Source organism: Acomys russatus, chromosome 19 (assembly GCF_903995435.1).
Source record: "Acomys russatus chromosome 19, mAcoRus1.1, whole genome shotgun sequence".
NCBI lineage: Eukaryota > Metazoa > Chordata > Mammalia > Rodentia > Muridae > Acomys > Acomys russatus.
In genome coordinates, this window is record NC_067155.1 from 40,784,931 (window position 1) to 40,804,725 (window position 19,795).

At 51.3% G+C, this 19,795-nt stretch overlaps 2 protein-coding genes across 2 annotated transcripts in view; both read left to right on the forward strand.

The window, feature by feature from the left end:
• The window catches only part of Prkrip1 (PRKR interacting protein 1), a 29,825-nt gene extending 29,526 nt beyond the window's left edge, over positions 1-299 (forward strand). The window contains exon 7 of the transcript XR_007832349.1: positions 100-299. The gene's annotated coding sequence lies outside the window, so the exon portion shown is untranslated. The remainder of the gene's footprint in view (positions 1-99) is intronic.
• A 3,526-nt stretch (positions 300-3,825) lies between these two features.
• Orai2 (ORAI calcium release-activated calcium modulator 2) lies at positions 3,826-19,345 on the forward strand. Its single transcript, XM_051161308.1, has 3 exons — positions 3,826-3,966; positions 11,142-11,379; positions 18,380-19,345. Exons 2-3 carry the CDS (start codon positions 11,155-11,157, stop codon positions 18,905-18,907), a joined length of 753 nt encoding a protein of 250 aa, XP_051017265.1. The 5' UTR covers positions 3,826-3,966; positions 11,142-11,154; the 3' UTR covers positions 18,908-19,345.
• The last annotated feature ends 450 nt before the right edge of the window (positions 19,346-19,795 follow it).

Sequence of the window (19,795 nt, forward strand, 5' to 3'; positions counted from 1 at the left end):
ACAAAGGAGGTGTGGCCTTGGAGGAGTAGTGTCACTGAGGGTGGGTTTCAGAAACCCATACCATTCCCAGTCTCTGAGCTCTCTGCTTCCATCTTGTAGGCAGGATGTGAGCTCTCAGCTACTGCTCCAGCACCATGCCTGCCTGCCTGCCTGCCACCATGCTCCCCTCCGTGATAGTCATGGCCTGGCCCTCTAAAACTGTAAGCAAGCTCTCAACTAAATGCTTTCTTTTATAAGTTGCCTTCGTCATGGTGTCTCTTCATAGCAATAGAACAGTATCTAAACACACATTGAAATAATTTTTTTAAAAAAATTTTAAAGTTTCAGACTGGAGAAATGGTTCAGAGGTTAAGAGCATCTGTCTGCTCTTCCAGAGGTCCTGAGTTCAATTCCCAGGTGGCTCACAACCATCTATAATGAGATCTGGTGTCCTCTTCTGGCAGAGCACTATACATAATAAATAAATCGTAGACAAACAGACGGTTTCCCACACATGTGCCTACAGGCCAACCCAAAGTAAACAGACCCTCATTGAGATTTTCCTGGTAATTCTAAGTTGTTGTGTCAAGGTGACAAAAATAGTTTTAGTTTTTTTTTGTAATATGTGTGTATGTTTTACCTGCATGTATGTATGTGTACCACATTCCCTGGTGTCAGTGGAACCAGAAGAAGGCATTGGGTCTCCTGGAACTGGAGTTACAGACGGTCGTGAGCCACGGTGTGGGTGTTGGGACCAGAACTCGGGTCCTTTGGAAGAACAGCAGGTGTTCTTTTTTGTTTTTTTGAGACAGGGTTTCTCTATGTAGCCTTGGCTGTCCTGGACTCACTTTGTAGACCAGGCTGGCCTCGAACTCAAAGCGATCCCCCTGCCTCTGCCTCCCGAGTGCTGGGATTAAAGGCGTGCGCCACCACGCCGGGTTTACAGCAGGTGTTCTTAACCACCGAGCCATCCCACCAGTTCTGACAAAACAAAAAGTTACAACTTGGAGATCCGAGCCTGTCTTTGCAGGGCCTGGGACTTGGCTGCGTCCCAAGGCAGCACAGGAGGAGGCTGTGCAAAAACTGCTTTCCCTGCTGGCCCAAGAACCAGGCAGGCCTTTTCTTTCTTCCCGTTGGAACTTAATTTCTGTTTACTCTCAGGCGTCCTCCACTAAAGTGAGCTGTAATTACCATATATTAGCATGCATTTCCATAAAGAGAACACTCTTAGAAATCAACCTGGAGGGAGTCCAGAGAGGCCCTTTTCAGCTTCCTTGTTCCATAGAATGTAGTAAATGTTTACTGAAAGCCAAGCAAGTGCTCAACCCTGGGTTGCAGGGCCAATTGGGAGACTGGGGTACGGTGGAGACTGGAGACTGGGGGCTTCTTTCACCCTGAGTGTGGACTGGAAGGTTAGGAGGAAGGCTGTGGCAGTGCCGCCCTCCCAGGGGTCAGCATCCTGACTTAGAGGCAGGTGGGGGCAGGGGAAATAAGGAGAGTAGAGAGACTTCTGACAGAAGGGAGGACAGAAAGCCCAGCATGATATAAAATGAGTTGTAATGGCTGGTCAGATGACACAGCAGTTGCTGCTCTTGCAGAGGATGGCGTTTGAGTCTCAGCTCCCACGTCAGGCAGCGCACACAGCTCTAGGATCCAACTTCCTCTTCTGCAAGCACACTTTACACACACACACCTTAAGATAAAACAAAACAAAACCAATCCTGCACATACAAAGAGCAGCCATAGACAGAGGGCCCAAGGGTGTGACTCATTTGGTAGAATGCTTGCCCACATGAAGCCCTGGGTTCCAGACCCAAAAAACAACAACAAAAGGTTTAGTTTTTTGGTTGGTTGATTTTTTTGAGACACAGTTCCTGTGTGTAGCTTTGGCTATCCTGGACTCCCTTTATAGACCAGGCTGGCCTTGAACTCACAGAAATCCAACTGCTTCTGCCTCCCCAAGTGCTGGGATTACAGGCATGCGCCACCGCGCCCAACCTTTTAAAAAAGTTTTTACAGTGGACTGTGGTAAGGGAACACACCAGGTAGGCCATGAGTGAATAGCCAAGGGGGACAGTGAGGAGCCAGTAGGGTGGACATGCTGACCCCACTCTGGGGCCATGCTGTATAAGACTTGGGGTTCATAGAAAAGCAAGGAACGGTTCCGACTGAGGGAGAGCGTGCCGAATGCCTTCATTCTATGTGTCCAAGAACTGGTGTTCACAGATGGGCTAGCTGAGGCTCTAGAAAAAGAAAGAAGAGGCCCAGCAAAACGGCTCAGTAGCTAAAAGCACCCACTCTGCCAGGTCTGACAATCTGAGTTTAGTCCACATGGTGGAAGGAGAACTGACTCTCACAAGTTGTCCTCTGACCTCCACGTCACCGCCCCACTAAATAAATAAAATGTAATTTAAAATAAAATTTTAAGTAAAGGAAGTAACTTGCCAAGACTAATGAACTTCAGGCAGATAGCCAATACAATGCCCTGAGAAGAGACTCTGCATCCAGACCTGAACCCTGTTCCTTCTGTGTAGCCCCTTGTCATCTCCCTGGGACATAAAGGGGGGACCCTCCAATGCCTCGCCCTCCTTTCAACATGACACCATGCCTTCCTTCATTCTAATGACAAAGCGAGCCAAACAACATTAAGTGCTTGTTGTTGCCTGTGTGTGGTTAGCAAAGTGGCTCCTTAGAAGGCTGGTAATTACACTTGGCATTTCAGTTTTGCCCAGGCATGCCAGATAATTGTGCTGGCGATGGAGGAGCCTCGCTGCCTGGTGCTGGAAAGTCCTCCTCCAAAGCCAGGCTTCCTAACAACCGCAAGAAGCAAAAACCCCTTGTGGAAAGTGTCGTCCGTGATGCAATGGCTGGAGTTTACCTAGTGTCTCTTTCCTGTTTTCATTTACTCAACCTTGAGGTCTGCACATCGCCCAGGAAACGTTAGCTCCCTCGGGTTCAGACCCTTCCACGAGCGCAAGTGTAGCAGACACTGTGAGGGCCCAAGCTGCCAGGTGGGTCAGCACCGGAAGGGATGAACTGGTTTCACCTGTCCGAAGTGAATGGGCTCAGACTCGAGGGAACTTGGACGCGGGTGGAATTTTTCCTTCTTTTGGATAAATGTGTCACAGTCCAATTCTGTTGCGACAGATGGAAAAATCCTATGTAGAGCGCACAGCAGCAGCCAACCAGACAAACTCTGAGGGGCCATGAGGCACCCACTGGGGCCCCAATGCGAAACCCGTCTTGTTTCTCAGAGTTACTGAGTATGTACTTCCTGCAGTGCCCGTTCCTGTTTGAGTTTCTCAGTCGTAAAACCCCAGAGTTCACCAGCAAGGGCAGGAGGGCGTGCCCCACCCTAGAGTCCAAACGACCCCTCTCTGCCATCTATGAAGTGCTCAGAGCTCAGCAATTAGTGCGTGTCCCTTGCGCTCTGGTGTAAGGCACTATTTGGTCCTCAGTCTTCCTGGAACCGAGAGCCACCTGGGTGACTACAGTAGCTCTGTGCATGGCGTCACTGCACAACCTGGGCAAACCAGGACGTAGCCTGGCTGAGCCTTTCTCTCACCCTTCTTCCTACCCCGCAACGCTCACGCCCTGTCCCCACCTCTCCACGCTGAGGAGGACAGATGCTGGGCATCCCCTAGAGACACCCTACTAGGAACAGCGCCCTCCCATGTCCTGACTCACCCACCTGAGCCCCACGGGAGCGATAGCACTTGGGGGGGGCGAAGACCCCCTAGATCTTGTAAGAGGGGGTCGGTCCTCACCCAGCTCTTCAGGTCACATGGTCCGCCGCGGGCCCCACAGACGGGTCACGTGACAGCGGCGCAGCGTTGCCTAGGCAGCGGCTGCGGGCGGAAAGGGGGGGGGGGGGGGCCGGTCCTCCGCCCTGGCCCCGCCGCAGGGCCACCCGGCCGCGACACAGACGCCAGCCACGAGCCAGAGCGGAGAGCAGAAGCCAAGCGCGCTGAGAGCTGGCCAGCCTGGGTGAGTGCTCGGCGGCGGGCGCGCCCATCTCTTTCGGTCTCGGGAGGGTCTAAAGGGGGACAGGAGAGGGTCCCCTCGCAGCTAAGGGGCGCAGGGAAATTGGATCAGGGAGATTGGACAGGAGGATATGGAGCTTCTTCCCGGACAGGCGTGGGATGGAGAGGAAGGGACAACAGGATGACCGCGAGGGAGAGGGGTGGCCCACTGACCCCCAATCCCTTGATATCCTTGGTAGGGTGCAGTGTCAGAGGACTTGGAGTTTGGGGCTGCCAACTGATTCTCAGGTCCTGCAGTTTGCGGGAGACTTCCCTAGAGTAAGGGACAGGGATGCAGGTGGCTGATTCTGGCAGGCCGCTGCCACCTCTCAGGCGCGTGGGTGACAAGAGACAGTTCCCGTGCCCCAGATGTTTAGAGGAAGTTAAAACAAGCCGACTCCATAACCTGCTGCCTGGGACTGTTTAAAACAGATCTGGCAAGAGAAAGGCTTGTCTAACAATCTCACCGGGGGTTATTGTTTTGTTTTTCCCTTTCTTTCTACAAGACCTCATCTTTTTTCTACTGCTCTTTATTTAAAAACGCTCAGTATGTATGCCTAGCAGTCTTAGAGCCGGAGCCTAGCAGACTTGTGGGCTCCATCTTGCGTCACCACTCCCCCTCCAGCCTGGGCTTGGAGCATGCAGGCCAGACTCTGCTCCTCCCCGTGGGGCAAGGGTTGGACCAAGACAGGCCCTCAGAAGATAAGAGATGGAGCCCCGTGGTACATGTCTATAATCACAGTACTCAAGAGACAGGCAAGGCAATCCCAACTTCCAAGCCAGCCTGGGCTACACAGCAAGACCCTATCTCAAAGCAAAGCCAAAAATATAAAGGGGGTCAGTAGGGAGCTGCAGGTGTCACTCAACTAGTAGAATATTTTTGCCTATCATGCAGGAAGCCCTGGGTGCAACCCCCAGCATTTTGTAAACCAAGCATGTAATCGCTGCCCTTGGAGGTGGAGGCAGGAGCATCCAGAGTTCAAGGCTATACTTGGTTACATTTTTGGTTGGAGGCAAAAAAAAAAAAAAGAAAAAAAGAAAGAAAAGAAGGAAGCCAGGTGGTGGTGGCACACAACTTTAATCCCAGCACTCAGGAGGCAGAATAAGGCAGATTACTGTGAGTTTGAGGTTAGCCTGGTCTACAAAAGGAGTCCAGGACAGCCAAGGCTACACAGAGAAACCCTGTCTCAAAAAAAAAAAAAAAAAAAAAAAGAGGAGGAGGAAAAGAAAAGAAAAGCCAAGTGGTAATGGCACATGCCTTTAATCCCAGAACTCGGAGGTAGAGGCAAGTGGATCTCTGAGTTAGAGGCTAGCCTGGTCTACAGGTTAAATCCAGGACAGCCAGAGCTACCCTGTCTTGGAAAACAAACAAAACAAAAAGAAAGAAAAGAGAATGATTTGAACCTCCCGGGCTAACTGGGCTAATCATAGTGGAAGGGTCTCTCATCTCCTTACAGGACCTGTAGGCCTAAGACTCAGCTGGAGCAGCCCCTCTCCAGCCTACCCCTAAGCACTCTGGGGCTATCTGCATATCTTGGCTCAGCTGCACTCTCAGGCTGGAACCCAGGGCCTTCCTCACGTATGGCTCCCTGGGAAACCACGGTCTTCAGCTCCTGACTCCCTTTCCTTCCTCCGATCCCCTGAGACTGGAGTCACAGACAGTCGTGAGCCACCACAGGGCGCTGGGAATGGGTTCTGAGTCCTCTGGAAGAGCAGCCAGTTCTCTTAACTGCTGAGCCATCCTGTCCAGCACCTCCACAAGCCATTTCACTGGGTGAAAGGGAGTCTTGCGCCCGGGAGACTCGGCAGTCCCGCCGTGCCCCCAATCCAGAGCACCGCTGGAGACTGTTCAGCATGTCCCTACTGTGTGTCCGCAGCTAGCTGGAGAGGAAGCTGCAGTTGCCAGCTTTTCCACACTGACAAGTCGTGCATCAACACTGCCTGGACCAGAGCAAAGCTTTGCCATGACTCTGAGCCTCACCTGAAGGAAGGCTTTGCCAATTCCCACGGGTCTGAGGCCTTGGCCCTTGTCAATAAAACACGTTCAGTTGGGACTTCAACTCCTTACACATTCACTCAAGGCTTCCTTGGAGCCCCATAATTTTTTGTTTTGAGTTTTTGGTTTTGAGACAGAGTCTCCTGCAGCCCAGGCTGAGTTTGAATTTATGACGGAAGATGGCCTTGAACTCTTAATCTTCCTGCTTCTCTCTTTCCAGTGCTGGAATTTCAGGTGGGCACAATTACACCCAGTTTTATGCCATGGTGGAGATCCAACCTAAGGCTAGTAAGCCTTTAACTTTTGAGCCACACCTCTAGCCCCTCACTGGGGGATTCTAGGCAGGTACTCTACCACTGAGCCACACCCCAGCCCCTCACTGGGGGATTCTAGGCAGGGGCTCTACCACTGAGCCACACCCCAGCCCCTCACTGGGGGATTCTAGGCAGGTGCTCTGCCACTGAGCCACGCCCCAGCCCCTCACTGGGGGATTCTAGGCAGGGGCTCTACCACTGAGCCACACCCCAGCCCCTCACTGGGGGATTCTAGGCAGGGGCTCTACCACTGAGCCACGCCCCAGCCCCTCACTGGGGGATTCTAGGCAGGTGCTCTACCACTGAGCCACGCCCCAGCCCCTCACTGGGGGATTCTAGGCAGCTCCTCTACCACTGAGCCACACCCCAGCCCCTCACTGGGGGATTCTAGGCAGGAGCTCTACCACTGAGCCACACCCCAGCCCCTCACTGGGGGATTCTAGGCAGGTGCTCTACCACTGAGCCCAAGCCCCAGCCCTTTCTTCACCTTTGATGCTTAAGCATCCATGTGATTTTGTCAGTGTCCGTGGGTATGGGAGACCAAGAATTATTTTTTAGGCCAGGTGGTGGTGATGCACGCCTTTAATCCCAGCACTTGGGAGACAGAGGCAGGCAGATTGTTGTGAGTTTGAGGCCAGCCTAATCTACAAAGTGAGTCTAGGATAGTCAGGGCTATTACAGAGAAATTCTGTCTTGGAAAAAGAAAGAAAGAAAAAAAGAATTGATTTTCACCCTTCTCTTCCTCTCTCTCTCCTTTCTCCCCTAGACTTCAGGCTTAGTTCTGTGCTATATGTGTAAGAAAGAAAAGAATGAGTTCCTTTCCAACCTGTGACATGTTCAGTCATTTGTAGCTAACCCAGGGAGTTGTGAGAAGTATTTGTCTGAATCTCCTCCAAGGGAAGAGACATCCATGAGGAGGTAACTGGCCACAGTGCTGCTGGCTGCAGGTGTGGATGACACGTGACCCTAGTCCTCAAGTTGGTATTCCTAGAAACAGCTGCAGAAGCCAGGTATGGTAGTGCAGGCCTATCATGCTACACTCACAGAGAGAGATGGGCAGATCTTTGTGGTCTATATAGCAAGGTCGAGGCCAGCCAGAGTTAGTGAGATCCTGTCTGTTACACACATACACAACAACAGTGACACTCAGGGCCATGTTAGCACACGCCTTTAAGCCCAGGACTCAGGAGGCAGAGGCAAGTGAATCTCTTGAATTCATGGCCAGCCTGGTCTACAGCGTGAGTTCCAGGACAGCTAGGGCTGCACAGAGAATCCCTGTCTCAAACTCCAACAAGCAAAGGTATTGTCGTCAGTTGCTGTTTCCTAGGAAGGCAAGAACACAGCTGATCCCTAGGGACCCTTTTTGTTGGTCAATGACACTGAGGCCCTTCAGCTTTCCTGAAAACAAGGAGGAAGGCAAGACAAAGGGACCCTTCCCAACTGCTGTCTTCCTCTTTGGCCCTCTGAGGTATTGACATGGGTGTGTTGAGGGGCCCGTCCTTCACTGCTAACCTTCACAGATACCCCACCCTCTTATGGGGCTGTGGACTCCTGTCCTAATGTTTTGTCTCTTAGTCTCTCTGTCTCTGTCTCTCTGTCTCTCTTTCTTTCGTTCATTTCTTTTCATCTACTTTCTCTCTCGCACTGTCTTTTAAATTACATTGTTTATTTGTTTCTTTTGGTTTATGCCACAGCTTTCCTGTCAGGAGCAGAGGACAACTTTTGGGAGTCAATTTTCTCCTTCCACTGTGTGGGCCCCAGGGATTGAACACTGGTCCCTGGGTTGGTGGCAAGCATGTTTACCCACTGAGTTATCTCACTAGTATGTTTTCTTTCCCCTCCCTCCTTCTCTCTCTCTCTTTCCCTCCCTCCTTCCTCCTTCTCCTTACACACACACACACACACACACACACACACACAGTCTCACACTGCAGCCCACACTCCTGATAAGCCTCCACAGTGCTGTGGTGACAGGCCTGTACCACAGCCTGCCAGGCTACACATTTCCTAACAGCCTTAGGTAAGCTTCCGTGGGACCTGGCGGCTCCGAACACAGGAGTTATTGTCTGATGCCAAGCTAGCCACAAGGTGCCTTTGCCCTTCAGGCTTGTCCTAAAGAGATTAATCACCCCCACACCCTGGACCCACCTGCAGTGCACTACCACATGCTGTGCTGAGTGAAAGAAGCTATGCTGATACTCACTTAGAATTAGTGGGGATTTGGCGTTAAAGTCTTACATCTTTTTTTAAGATTTATTTTATTATGCGTGCCTATATGCGCACAAATGCAAAGTCTGAGGTTTGATTTCCCCTGGAGCTGGGTTTACAGGTGGTCGTAAGTCCCCTAGTGTGTATGCTGGGAATCAAACTCAGGTCCTCGGGAAGAGCAGTGTGTTCTCTTAGCCAGTGAGCCATCTCTCCAGTCCAAGTCACAGTCACAGAGCTTAATAGATCAGACCTGAGGTTTATTCCATGTCATTGTCAGACCCAAAGTCTACTAAGAATGAGCCCAGAGATCTGTGATCTGGCACATGACTTTAATCCCAGCGGATAGATCTGGTAGACAGACCTCTCTCTCTCTCTCTCTCTCTCTCTGTGTGTGTGTGTGTGTGTGTGTGTGTGTGTGTGTGTGTGTGTGTGTGTGAGAGAGAGAGAGAGAGAGAGAGAGAGACTGAAGTTAGAATGGTCTACATAGTGAGTTCCAAGACAACAGGGAACATAGAGAGACCCTCCCTCAAAGCAAAGCATGTTCATGTCAGGTAACGGTGTTCCCCAACACTAACCTCCCTCTTTCTTTTCTTCCTCTCCCTCCTCTTCCCACTCCTTTCTCCCCCCTCCCCCCACTTTTGGGACAGGGTCTCACTATGTAACCTCTTTTTTTTGTTTTGTTTTGTTTTGTTTTGTTTTGTTTTTAGAGACAGGGTTTCTCTGTGTAGCCCTGGCTGCCCTGGAACTCACTCTGTAGACCAGGCTGGCCTCGAACTCATAGGGATCCGCTGGGATTAAAGACATGTGCCACCACCTCCCAGCTCTGGCTCTTCCTTTTAAAACACAATTTTTTTACATTTATTTATTTATTTATTTATTTATTTATTTAGTGTGTGTGTGTGTGTGTGTGTGTGTGTGTGTGTGTGTGTGTGTAAATGCACATTTCCTGGTGTATGGAAGGGGTCAGAGGACAGTTGATGGGTCTGCCTCTCTCCTCTCACAATGTGGGTTCCAGGGATCAAGCCAGGTCATCAGACCCGGTGGCAAGTCTGCAGGGCCGTCTCTCTGGCCCCTCACCTTGTCACTTAGATATAGGGTCTCCCTAATACAGCTCAGATCAGGAGCTAGGAAGATGGTTCGGTCAGTAAGAGCACTCGCTGTGAAAGTAAGAGGAGCCTGAGTTCAAATCGCCAGGGCCTATTTAAAAAGCTGGACATAGTCAGGCGTGGTGGCGCATGCCTCTAATTCCAGTACTCGGGAGGCAGGTGGATCGCTGTGAGTTCGAGGCCAGCCTGCTCTATAGAGTGAGTCCAGGACACCCAAGGCTAACACAGAGAAACCCTGTCTCGAAAAAAAAAACAATAAATAAATAATAAAAAATTAAAAAGCTGGACATGACCACATGCCTGCAATCCCAGCACTGTGGGAACCTGAGATCCTGTTTCAAAGATTGAGGTGGAGAACAACAGAGAAAGATACTCCTTATACCCTCTTACACACACACACACACACACACACACACACACACACACACACACACACACACACCCCTCACAGCCCAACTTTATACTTTATATCCTTCTGCCTCAACCCACTCTTGATTTTCATTTTGCTAAAGGTTTCCACTGCAGCCTGGGTGTGGCTCAACTCAGAAAGTGGCTAGAGGGTTTGGAGCTAATTTATCACAACTAAGATTAGATTTTAGTAGCTACTGAGAAATGCCCCACCCTCACATTACAAGCAGCTTTGGGTCTTCAGGGACCTTGTGTTCAAGAGTCCAGCAAGTAGCCTGCAATCCCGCCTATTCCAGAAGCTGAGGCAGGAGGATCAACATAACTGTTGTCTCAATAAAAAAGGAAAGCTATACAAGGCAGAATGTACCTGTAAACCCTGTGCTGGGGAGGTGGAGGCAGGGAGCGTCCTGGAGCTGGACAGACAACCAATTGAGCCAAAGTGGTAAACTCTAGATTCAGTGAGTGACCACCTCAAACAAATAAGTTGGAGAATGACTGAGGAAGACACCCTGTGCACATGTACCACACACATTCACTTGTGCTAACCAGGACACAGGCACACATATGCACATACTTCTAAGGCTTTTTGTAAATAGGACAATAAACACCTTTATTAAATGGGCTATGAATGGTTTGTTTGCCTTTCCAGGCTTTCATCTTCCTCAGATAGGACTCCAGCTCCTTGTCCTCCAGCACATGGCCATCTGCTTGGCCACACTAGCCTGGTCTTGAGGCAATACAGGCAAGAAGCTTGGCCTGCTGGAACTGCTCCTCCAGAGGACTGCTGATTTTACACACACACACACACACACACACACACACACACACACACACAAATGAAATAGTAATAAGCTGAGTATGGTGATGCATGCCTTTAATCCTAGCACTCAGGAGGCAGAGTCAGGAAGATCTCTGTGAGTTCGAGGCCAGCCTGGTCTACAAAGTGAGTCCGGGACAGCCAAGGCTACCCAGAGAAACCCTGTCTGGAAAAAACAAAATTAAAAGTAACATATCTTTAAAAACAAAACCACAAAAGGTCTCAGACTCTTGTGTGTTGCACAAGAACCATCTAAGATGCTCTGACATATCCTGTGACTTTCTCCCCCAGCCTGGTTCCCACCATGAGTGCAGAGCTTAATGTGCCCATGGACCCCTCCACCGCTGCCTGCCCTGAACCTGGCCACAAGGGCATGGATTACCGAGACTGGGTCCGACGCAGCTACCTGGAACTGGTCACCTCTAACCACCATTCGGTGCAGGCCCTGTCCTGGAGGAAGTTGTATCTGAGCAGGGCCAAGCTGAAAGCTTCCAGCCGGACCTCTGCCCTCCTCTCTGGCTTCGCCATGGTGAGTATGGGGGAGGCAGGGGCGGGGGAGTTGAAGGAGACGGACACAGCTCAGTCAGTAAGGTACTTGCCTGTGCAAACATTTCCCTAGAACCCACAGTGGAGGGAGAGCTCTGGATATGGAAGGTTGCCCTCTGACCTCCACAGCATGTGTGCACATGCACTCTTTTGTTTGTTTTTTGTTTTGGTTTTTCGAGGCAGGGTTTCTCTGTGTAGCCTTGGCTGTCCTGGACTCACTTTGTAGACCAGGGCTGGCCTTGAACTCACTGTGATCCCCCTGCCTCTGCCTCCTGAGTGCTGGGATTAAAGGCGTGCGCCACCACGCCCGGCCTTGCACTTACACTCTTACAGACACACACAGACACACACACACACACACACACACACACACACTATTAATTAATTTTAAAAAAGAAAAGAAAAGACCCAGCACACAGGAGGCAGAGGCAGGCAGATCGCTGTGAGTTCGAGGCCAGCCTGGTCTACAAAGTGAGCCCAGGACAGCCAAGGCTACACAGAGAGACCCTGCCTTGGTGAACAATTTGGAAGGCTAATTGAGGATGACTCCTGACATCAATCAACATCATGCCTCCTCATGTGTGTGCACCCACATATATGTGCACATGAGCGCACACACATACAAACGTGCCTACACATGTGTACCACATACATATGAAAAAAAAAAAAAGAGGGTGGTGTGGGGGTGGGGTGGGTGGATAGCACTTGAGAAGCAAATCCTGAGATTTATCTCTGGCTTCCACATGAATGTGCATATGAATGCTCTTGCGCATGCTCACCCATGAACACAACACACACACACAGACACACAGACGTCAAGGCTCATAGTGAGATCCTGTCTCAAAAAACAAAACAGCTTTAGTGAATAGAGTTTTACTGGAAAAGGTCGCATTTTTGTGTTCTGTCTGTCCCATCGCAGGCTTCGCCCACGAGTTTGGGAATCTGAGGAACTTGACCAGGAACTCAGGGACCTATGGCCGGTGGCCAGCCCAGCTGGGCTTGTAGATGCTGGCCAATGTGGCCTCCTCCCGGTGACGGTGGGGCTGTGTTTCTAGCCTGGCTCCTGGCTACCGCCAGCTCACTTAGTCATCCTTGGACAAGAGTCCATCACATCTGTCCCCTTGACTCCAAAGTCTCCCTGCCCCCACGTCCCACAGGGAATTGGCCCAGCGGAGAGCTTGGAAGGGTTTAGCCCTCCCTCACTGCTCCTGTCGGGGTACCACTCGGTAGGAAGTGATTTATTTCAAGTCAAATAATCATTTAGTTTTGTTTTGTTTTGTATTTTTAACTGCAGGCCACAGCTTCCTCTGTTATCAAACAAGGCAGAGCAATAGAAAGTAAACTTCCTCCATGGAAAGCCGCTGTGGCGGAAGAGCATGCTAGGCTATGAGTGGGCCACATTTGGGAGAGTTAGACCCTTCTAGCCAGGGAGGACAAGACCATACAGGCTGGAGCAGTGACCGCCTACTTCTGAGCAACACTGGGGCTTTTTTTCTTTTCTTTTTCCTTTTTTTTTTTGTGTGTGTGTATTGTTTGTTGCTGGAGATTGAATTTGGGGTCTTTTTATTTCCTATTTCTTTCCTTTTGTTGTTCTATAGGACCTTTTTCACTCTGATTTTCCCCTTTTGTGTGTCTGTGATGTGTGTACATGTATGTGTGTGCATGTTTTACATGTATGTGGGGGGGGGATGAGAATCATCCCACTGTTCTTCCACCATGTTTACTGAGCCAGATTTCTCTCTCTCTCTCTCTCTCTCTCTCTCTCTCTCTCTCTCTCTCTCTCTCTCTCTCTCAGCGGGGGGGGGGGGGTTGTTGCTTTGCCTATATATATGTTTATACCATGTACATGCCTGGTACTCGAGGAGGCTGGAAGAGGGGGTCAGATCCCCAGACCCCCAAAGCTAGAGCTACAGGCGGTTGTATGCCACTATATGAGTGCCGGGAATCAAACCTGGGTCTTCTGGAAGAACAGACACTGCTCTTAACCACAGAGCCATCTCTCCAGCCCCCAGAGGCAGGGTCTCTCAATCAAATCCAGAGCCATCTCTCCAGCCCCCAGAGGCAGGATCTCTCAATCAAATCCAGAGCCATCTCTCCAGCCCCCAGAGGCAGGGTCTCTCAATCAAATCCAGAGCCCACTGATGCAGTTAATCCTGCTAAGCACCAACTCTGCTGATCCTGTTTGCCCTCCCAGGGCTGGAATTGTAGGTGGGTCACCACACCCACCCAGTATTAACAGGGGTTCTGAGGATCCGAACTCTGAACCCCTAAGCTTCCTGGGCAACCTTTTTAACCCCTAAGGGGCCTCCCCCATCTCTAGGACCCTTTAAAAAGTATTTGTGTATTTGTGTGTGTTTGTCTGTATGTATGAATATATGTACATATGCATATGCACCAGGAGGCCAGAAAAGATGGAAGGCATCCATCACTCTGATGGAAGGCAGATCTTTGAGGCAGGGTCTCTCCCTAAACCCAGGGCTCAATTTTTCTCTGCTAGGCTTCCAGCTTTTACATGGGTGTTGGGGTCCAAACTAAAGTCCTCATGAGCGCACAGCAAACAGTGTTCTTAACCACCGAGCTATTTGTCCAGCCCCAGAAACTATGGGCCTTGAGCATGCTAGGTCATTGCTCTGCCACCAGCCCCTTGCCCAGCGCACTCATCACTTCCCCCTGCGGTTTCCTCATGCTAACCATCTACCTCAGTCAGAGGAGTGCTTGCCTAGCATACACAGAGCCCGCCCTGCAGGAACCAGGCACGGTGGTGCACACCTGTCACCGCAGCCCTCACGAGGTCAGAAGTTCAAATTTACCCTGAGCTACATAGTGAGTTCAGTGCTACCTTGGCCTACCATGAGACCGTGCTTCCGGGGGTGGGGGGAAGAGACAGCAATTGTCAGCTGTGGTGTCAATATGTAGCCTCAGATTCATGATCCTGCTGCCTCAGCCTCCTGGTTCCTGCAATTAAAAGATCTATATCCCCAGGCTAGGTGGCACATGCCTTTAATCCCAACGCTTGGGAGGCAGAGGCAGGTGGATCGCTGTAAGTTTGAGGTCAGCCTGGTCTACAAAGTGAGCCCAGCACAGCCAGGGCTACATAGAGAAACCCTGTCTTGAAAAAAACAAAAACAAACAAACAAAAAAGGTCTATATCACTATCCCTGGCCTCAAAGCACATCTCACTGCCCCCAGGCCCTTCTGGTTACTGATCATATAGAGGCATGGGGTCCAAAGGTGGCTTTGATCTGTGACATAGCCTGGGACCCTCAGCAAAAGAAGGTCGGGCATACAGTGCCAGGCATCACCTCTTTTCTGATACTTGGGATGAGTCAGTTTGTGTGACTGGAATTCAAAGTTTGACAGAATGTTCCCACAGATGACTCTGACTGGCAGTGTCTTCAGGGAAACAGGGAACTGTCACATTCAGAAATAGCCAGGGGGTGGGCAGTGGGGGTGGGGCTCTGGAGCAGAGTGGTGCCCAATACTCATAAGAGATGATGTCACGCATCTGTTGTCCCAGCACTAGAGGCAGGAGCAGAAGGGTCGAGGGTTCAAGGCCCTGACTGTCTTGGAACTCTGTGTAGACCAGCCTGACCTTGGACTCACAGATCCACCTGCCTCTGACTCCTGTGTGCTGGGAGTCTGTATGCCACAGTCGGTGCTGCTGTGACGATTGGAATTCTCCCTCTTTACCAGGGACTTGTACAGAACTGCATTTGTTTGTTTGTTTGTTTGTTTTTGTTTTTTGAGACAGGGTTTCTCTGCGTAGCCTTAGCTGTCCTGGACTCACCTTGTAGACCCGGCCAGGACTGCGTTTTTCTGACCTGGTTTCTATTGGTTTTAGTTTTGGAAAGTTGAGACATTTTACAGGATTTAATATAATGTCCTTATTTTTTTCCCCTTTAAAATTTTTTTTTCAGACAGGCCTCACAATGTAGACAGGTTGCCCTTGAGCTCACTATGTAGACCAGGCTAGCCTCCAGCCCAGAGATCCTCCTACCTTTGCCTCCCCAGTGTTTGGATTAAAGGTGTGCACCACCATACTTAGCTTCTTTTCTCCCCTCACCCCCATGTTCGTGTGTATGTGTGTGTGTATGTATGTGTGTATCTATGAGTCTGTGTGTATGTCTCTCTGTGTCTATCTGTGTGTGTGTCTATGTATGTGTGTGTGCATCTCTCTGTGTGTCTGTGTGCCTCTGTGTCTGTGTATGTGTGTATGTGTGCCTATGTTTCTATGTGTCTGTGTGTGTGCGTCTCTATGTATGTATGTGTGTATCTGAGTCTGTGTTTGTCTCTCTGTGTATATGTGTGTGTGTGTGTGTGTGTGTGTGTGACTCTGTCTGTGTGCGTATGTATGTCTATGTGTCTGTGTTTGTGTGTCTGTGTGCCTATGTATTTCTTTGTGTGTGTGTGCCTATGTGTCTGCGTGTTTCTGTGTGTGTGCCTGTGTCTATGTGTCTGTCCATATGTGTCTGTGTGTTTCTATATATGTGTGTGTGTGTCCCTATGTGTGTGTGTGTGTATCTATATGTGTCTGTGTGTGTCTGTGTATCTATGTGTCTGTGTGTGTGTCCCTGTGTGACTCTGTGTGTGTATTTATGTGTGTATGTATGTATGTGTAACTGTGTGTCTGTGTGTGTATCCCTATGTGTCTCTGTGTGTGTCCCTATGTGTCTCTGTGTGTCCCTATGTCTCTCTGTGTGTGTATCTATGTGTCTCTGTGTGTGTGTGTATCTGTGTGTCTGTGTGTTTGGTGCTGACAGTGGATCCCAGGGCTTTGTGTGTGTCTGCCAGGCAAGCGCTGTACCCCTGAGCCGCACACCCAGCCAGATGGTCCTCTTTCTCTGTGAGGCGCAGAGCTTGGAACTCACCCCCACCAGCAGCAGCTGTCATTTTGGATCCAGGCCTTGAGACCATTTGGCTTGCCACACTTTGGAAGACTTCATAGTGTCTCACCCATCGCAGTGCTCACCCAAACGAAAGCTTAAGCCACTCTTGCGGTTTCCAGACAGGTTCTGATCAGACAGGAAGTGTGCATCCTGGAGACAGGGAGGGGCGTCTAGACATCATGGCAGCCTGGAGTGCATCGACAGGCATAGAGGCGGGGCCTCGGTCATCCAGGTGGCCCACACACCGTGTGACCTCAGCTTGGCTATGGCAACCGTGCCGCCCAGTAATAATGCATTTCTCCTGTTTGTGCAGTTTGTCTAGTACTAGTAGAAGCTTCTGGATGCAATTTGGAGATACATTTGGAAGCACCCTAGTGTCCTTTGCATCTCTTCTGGAAGTTTCCTTTAGTGGGCTATTATAGCCCACCACAAAATGCCCAGGGGGAGGTAGGAAGCGCCCTCAATATTCAGAGTAGAGGCAAGAGCAGAGTCAGGGCCAACAGGTAAAGACGTTTGCAGGCAAGCCTGATGGCCTGGGTTCAAACATTAGAACCCACACTGTAGAAGTGATTCCTGCAAGTTTATCCTTGGCCTCCATATGCATAGTGTACACACGCGTGCGCGTGCACGCGCGCACACAAACACACACACACACACACACACACACTCACACACACCCCTGTACTCACACTAGCAATCTATGGCCACCTCATAGATCTCCACATAATAAGGAGAAGCATGGCTCCTGGCTGGCCTTCCTCTTGAAGCAGACACAAACTGCATGCTCTGGGCCCTGTGTCCTCCCTTTTTTTTGTTTTTGTTTTTGTTTTTGTTTTTGTTTTTGTTTTTGTTTTTCGAGACAGGGTTTCTCTGTGTAGCCTTGGCTGTCCTGGACTCACTTTGTAGACCAGGCTGGCCTCGAACTCACAGGTATCCGCCTGCCTATGCCTCCCGAGGGCTGGGATTAAAGGCGTGCGCCACCATGCTCGGCTCGCGTCCTCCCTTTTATCTACTTATTTATTGTTGAGGTGTTAGAAATCCATGTACATGCTAGGTGAGACCTATATACCACTGAGCCACAGCCCAGCCCCTCACTGGGGGAGTCTAGACAGGTGCTCTACCACTGAGCCACACCCAATCCCTCACTGGGGGATTCTAGGCAGATGCTCTACCACTGAGCCACACCCCAGCTCCTCACTGGGAGATTCTAGGCAGGTGTTCTACCACTGAGCCACACCCCAGCCCCTCACTGGGGGATTCTAGGCAGGTGCTCTACCACTGATCTACACCCCAGCCCCTCACTGGGGGATTCTAGACAGGTGCTCTACCACTGAACCATACCCCAGCCCCTCACTGGGGGATTCTAGACAGGGGCTCTACCACTGAGCCACACCCCAGCCCCTCACTGGGGGATTCTAGGCAGGTGCTCTACCACTGAGCCACACCCCAGCCCCTCACTGGGAGATTCTAGGCAGGTGTTCTACCACTGAGCCACACCCCAGCCCCTCACTGGGGGATTCTAGGCAGGTGCTCTACCACTGAACCACACCCCAGCCCCTCACTGGGGATTCTAGACAGGGGCTCTACCACTGAGCCACACCCCAGCCCCTCACTGGGGGATTCTAGGCAGGTGCTCTACCACTGAGCCACACCCCAGCTCCTCACTGGGGGATTCTAGGCAGGTGCTCTACCACTGAGCCACACCCCCAGCCCCTCACTGGGAGATTCTAGGCAGGTGCTCTACCACTGAGCCACACCCCAGCCCCTCACTGGGGGATTCTAGGCAGGTGCTCTACCACTGAGCCACACCCCCATCCCCTCACTGGGGGATTCTAGGCAGGAGTTCTACTAGTGAGCTACATTCCAGCTTTTCTGCCTTTTAACCATCTTTGTTTCCTATCTCAGAGTCCTCTGTAAAATAAAACAAAAGAGATACCAAAACCAAAACAACAACAGCTCCCCAGTGGAGAGCTTGGGGCGTGTCCCAGCAGTGCAGCCCTTGCCTAGCATACACAGCCCATCCTACTGTACCCAACTGATGGCCACAGTGGGATGCATCCCTGCCCACCTGACCCAGCATCCCTGCTGTGCCCACAGGTGGCCATGGTGGAGGTGCAGCTGGAAACAAAGTACCAGTACCCACAGCCCCTGCTCATCGCCTTCAGCGCCTGCACCACGGTGCTGGTGGCTGTGCACCTGTTCGCCCTGCTCATCAGCACATGCATCCTGCCCAACGTGGAAGCCGTGAGCAACATCCACAACCTCAACTCCATCAGCGAATCGCCGCACGAGCGCATGCACCCCTACATCGAGCTTGCCTGGGGCTTTTCCACCGTTTTGGGCATCCTGCTCTTCCTGGCTGAGGTAGTTCTGCTCTGCTGGATCAAGTTCCTCCCAGTGGACGCCAAGGATCAGCCAGGCTCCCACAGCCACACGGGCTGGCAGGCCGCGCTGGTGTCCACCATCATCATGGTCCCAGTGGGTCTCATTTTCGTGGTCTTCACGATCCACTTCTACCGCTCCCTGGTGCGGCATAAGACCGAACGCCACAACCGCGAGATCGAGGAGCTCCATAAACTGAAGGTGCAGCTGGACGGGCACGAGAGGAGCCTGCAGGTGGTGTGAGCGAGGCCCGCAAGGGGAGCGCGCCCCTCAGCGCGGTCTTAGCCACGCAGCTGGTAGGAGTAGCCAAGGGGCTGCCAGACAAACCCCCGGCTGCATGAAAACCCCCCATGGCGTCACAAGAGCCACAGTGGGGACTGCTAAGCAGACTGCCCCGATGCTGCCCCGATAACTCCATACTCCTGTCCTCGCATGAATAAGGGTCTAAAGGAATGAGAGGACCAGCCATCGCATCATGGAGGCCGGAGGAAGAACCACGATCACACGGCCCTGGGGACTTCCTGGGTCCCAGCATACCAGAGTTCATGGTAGATCGCAGATATCTGGACCTTGTGATTGGCGGGGCAGGACAGTGAATTTCCAAGGCCAGCTGGGGACCTGGGGCTCAGCTGATTAGTCGGGTGCTTGCCTAGCGTGCAGGAAGCCCTAGGTTTGAACCACAGCACTACGTAAGCCAGGTGTGGTCATCTCAGGACTAAGGAGGTAGAGGGCGGGAGGACCAGGACTCCAGCGTGGTCCTCTGCTACGTGGTGAGTTTGAGGCTACATGAGACACTGTCAAACACGTGCACATGCAAGCATGCAAGTGTGTGCATGCGTGCACACGCGCGCACACACATATACACTCAAAGAATAGGCTGCTCCAGAGTGCAGAGTTGGGCCCAGGACTGGCACAAAGGTAGGTAACATGGCTTGTGATGACAGACAGGAATGTGGTGTCCAGTCTACAGCTCAGCTTGGTGCTCTCCTCCAGACTCTGGAGTGTCACAGGGTGTCAGGGGCACACAGCTCTTCAACAGGGTAACAGACGCTGTTATAGGACTCAGAGTTGCCTGATCCTAGCTAGAGAGGTGACCCGGTGCGGAAGGCCTGGCAGAACTGAGGAGAAATG

Excerpts from the sequence above, each read along its gene's own strand:
- Orai2 (XM_051161308.1), top strand. The coding sequence starts at position 11,155 with ATGAGTGCAGAGCTTAATGTGCCCATGGACCCCTCCACCGCTGCCTGC. Across the intron at positions 11,380-18,379 it reads TCCTCTCTGGCTTCGCCATG|GTGGCCATGGTGGAGGTGCA; the intron begins GTGAGTATGGGG and ends CTGTGCCCACAG.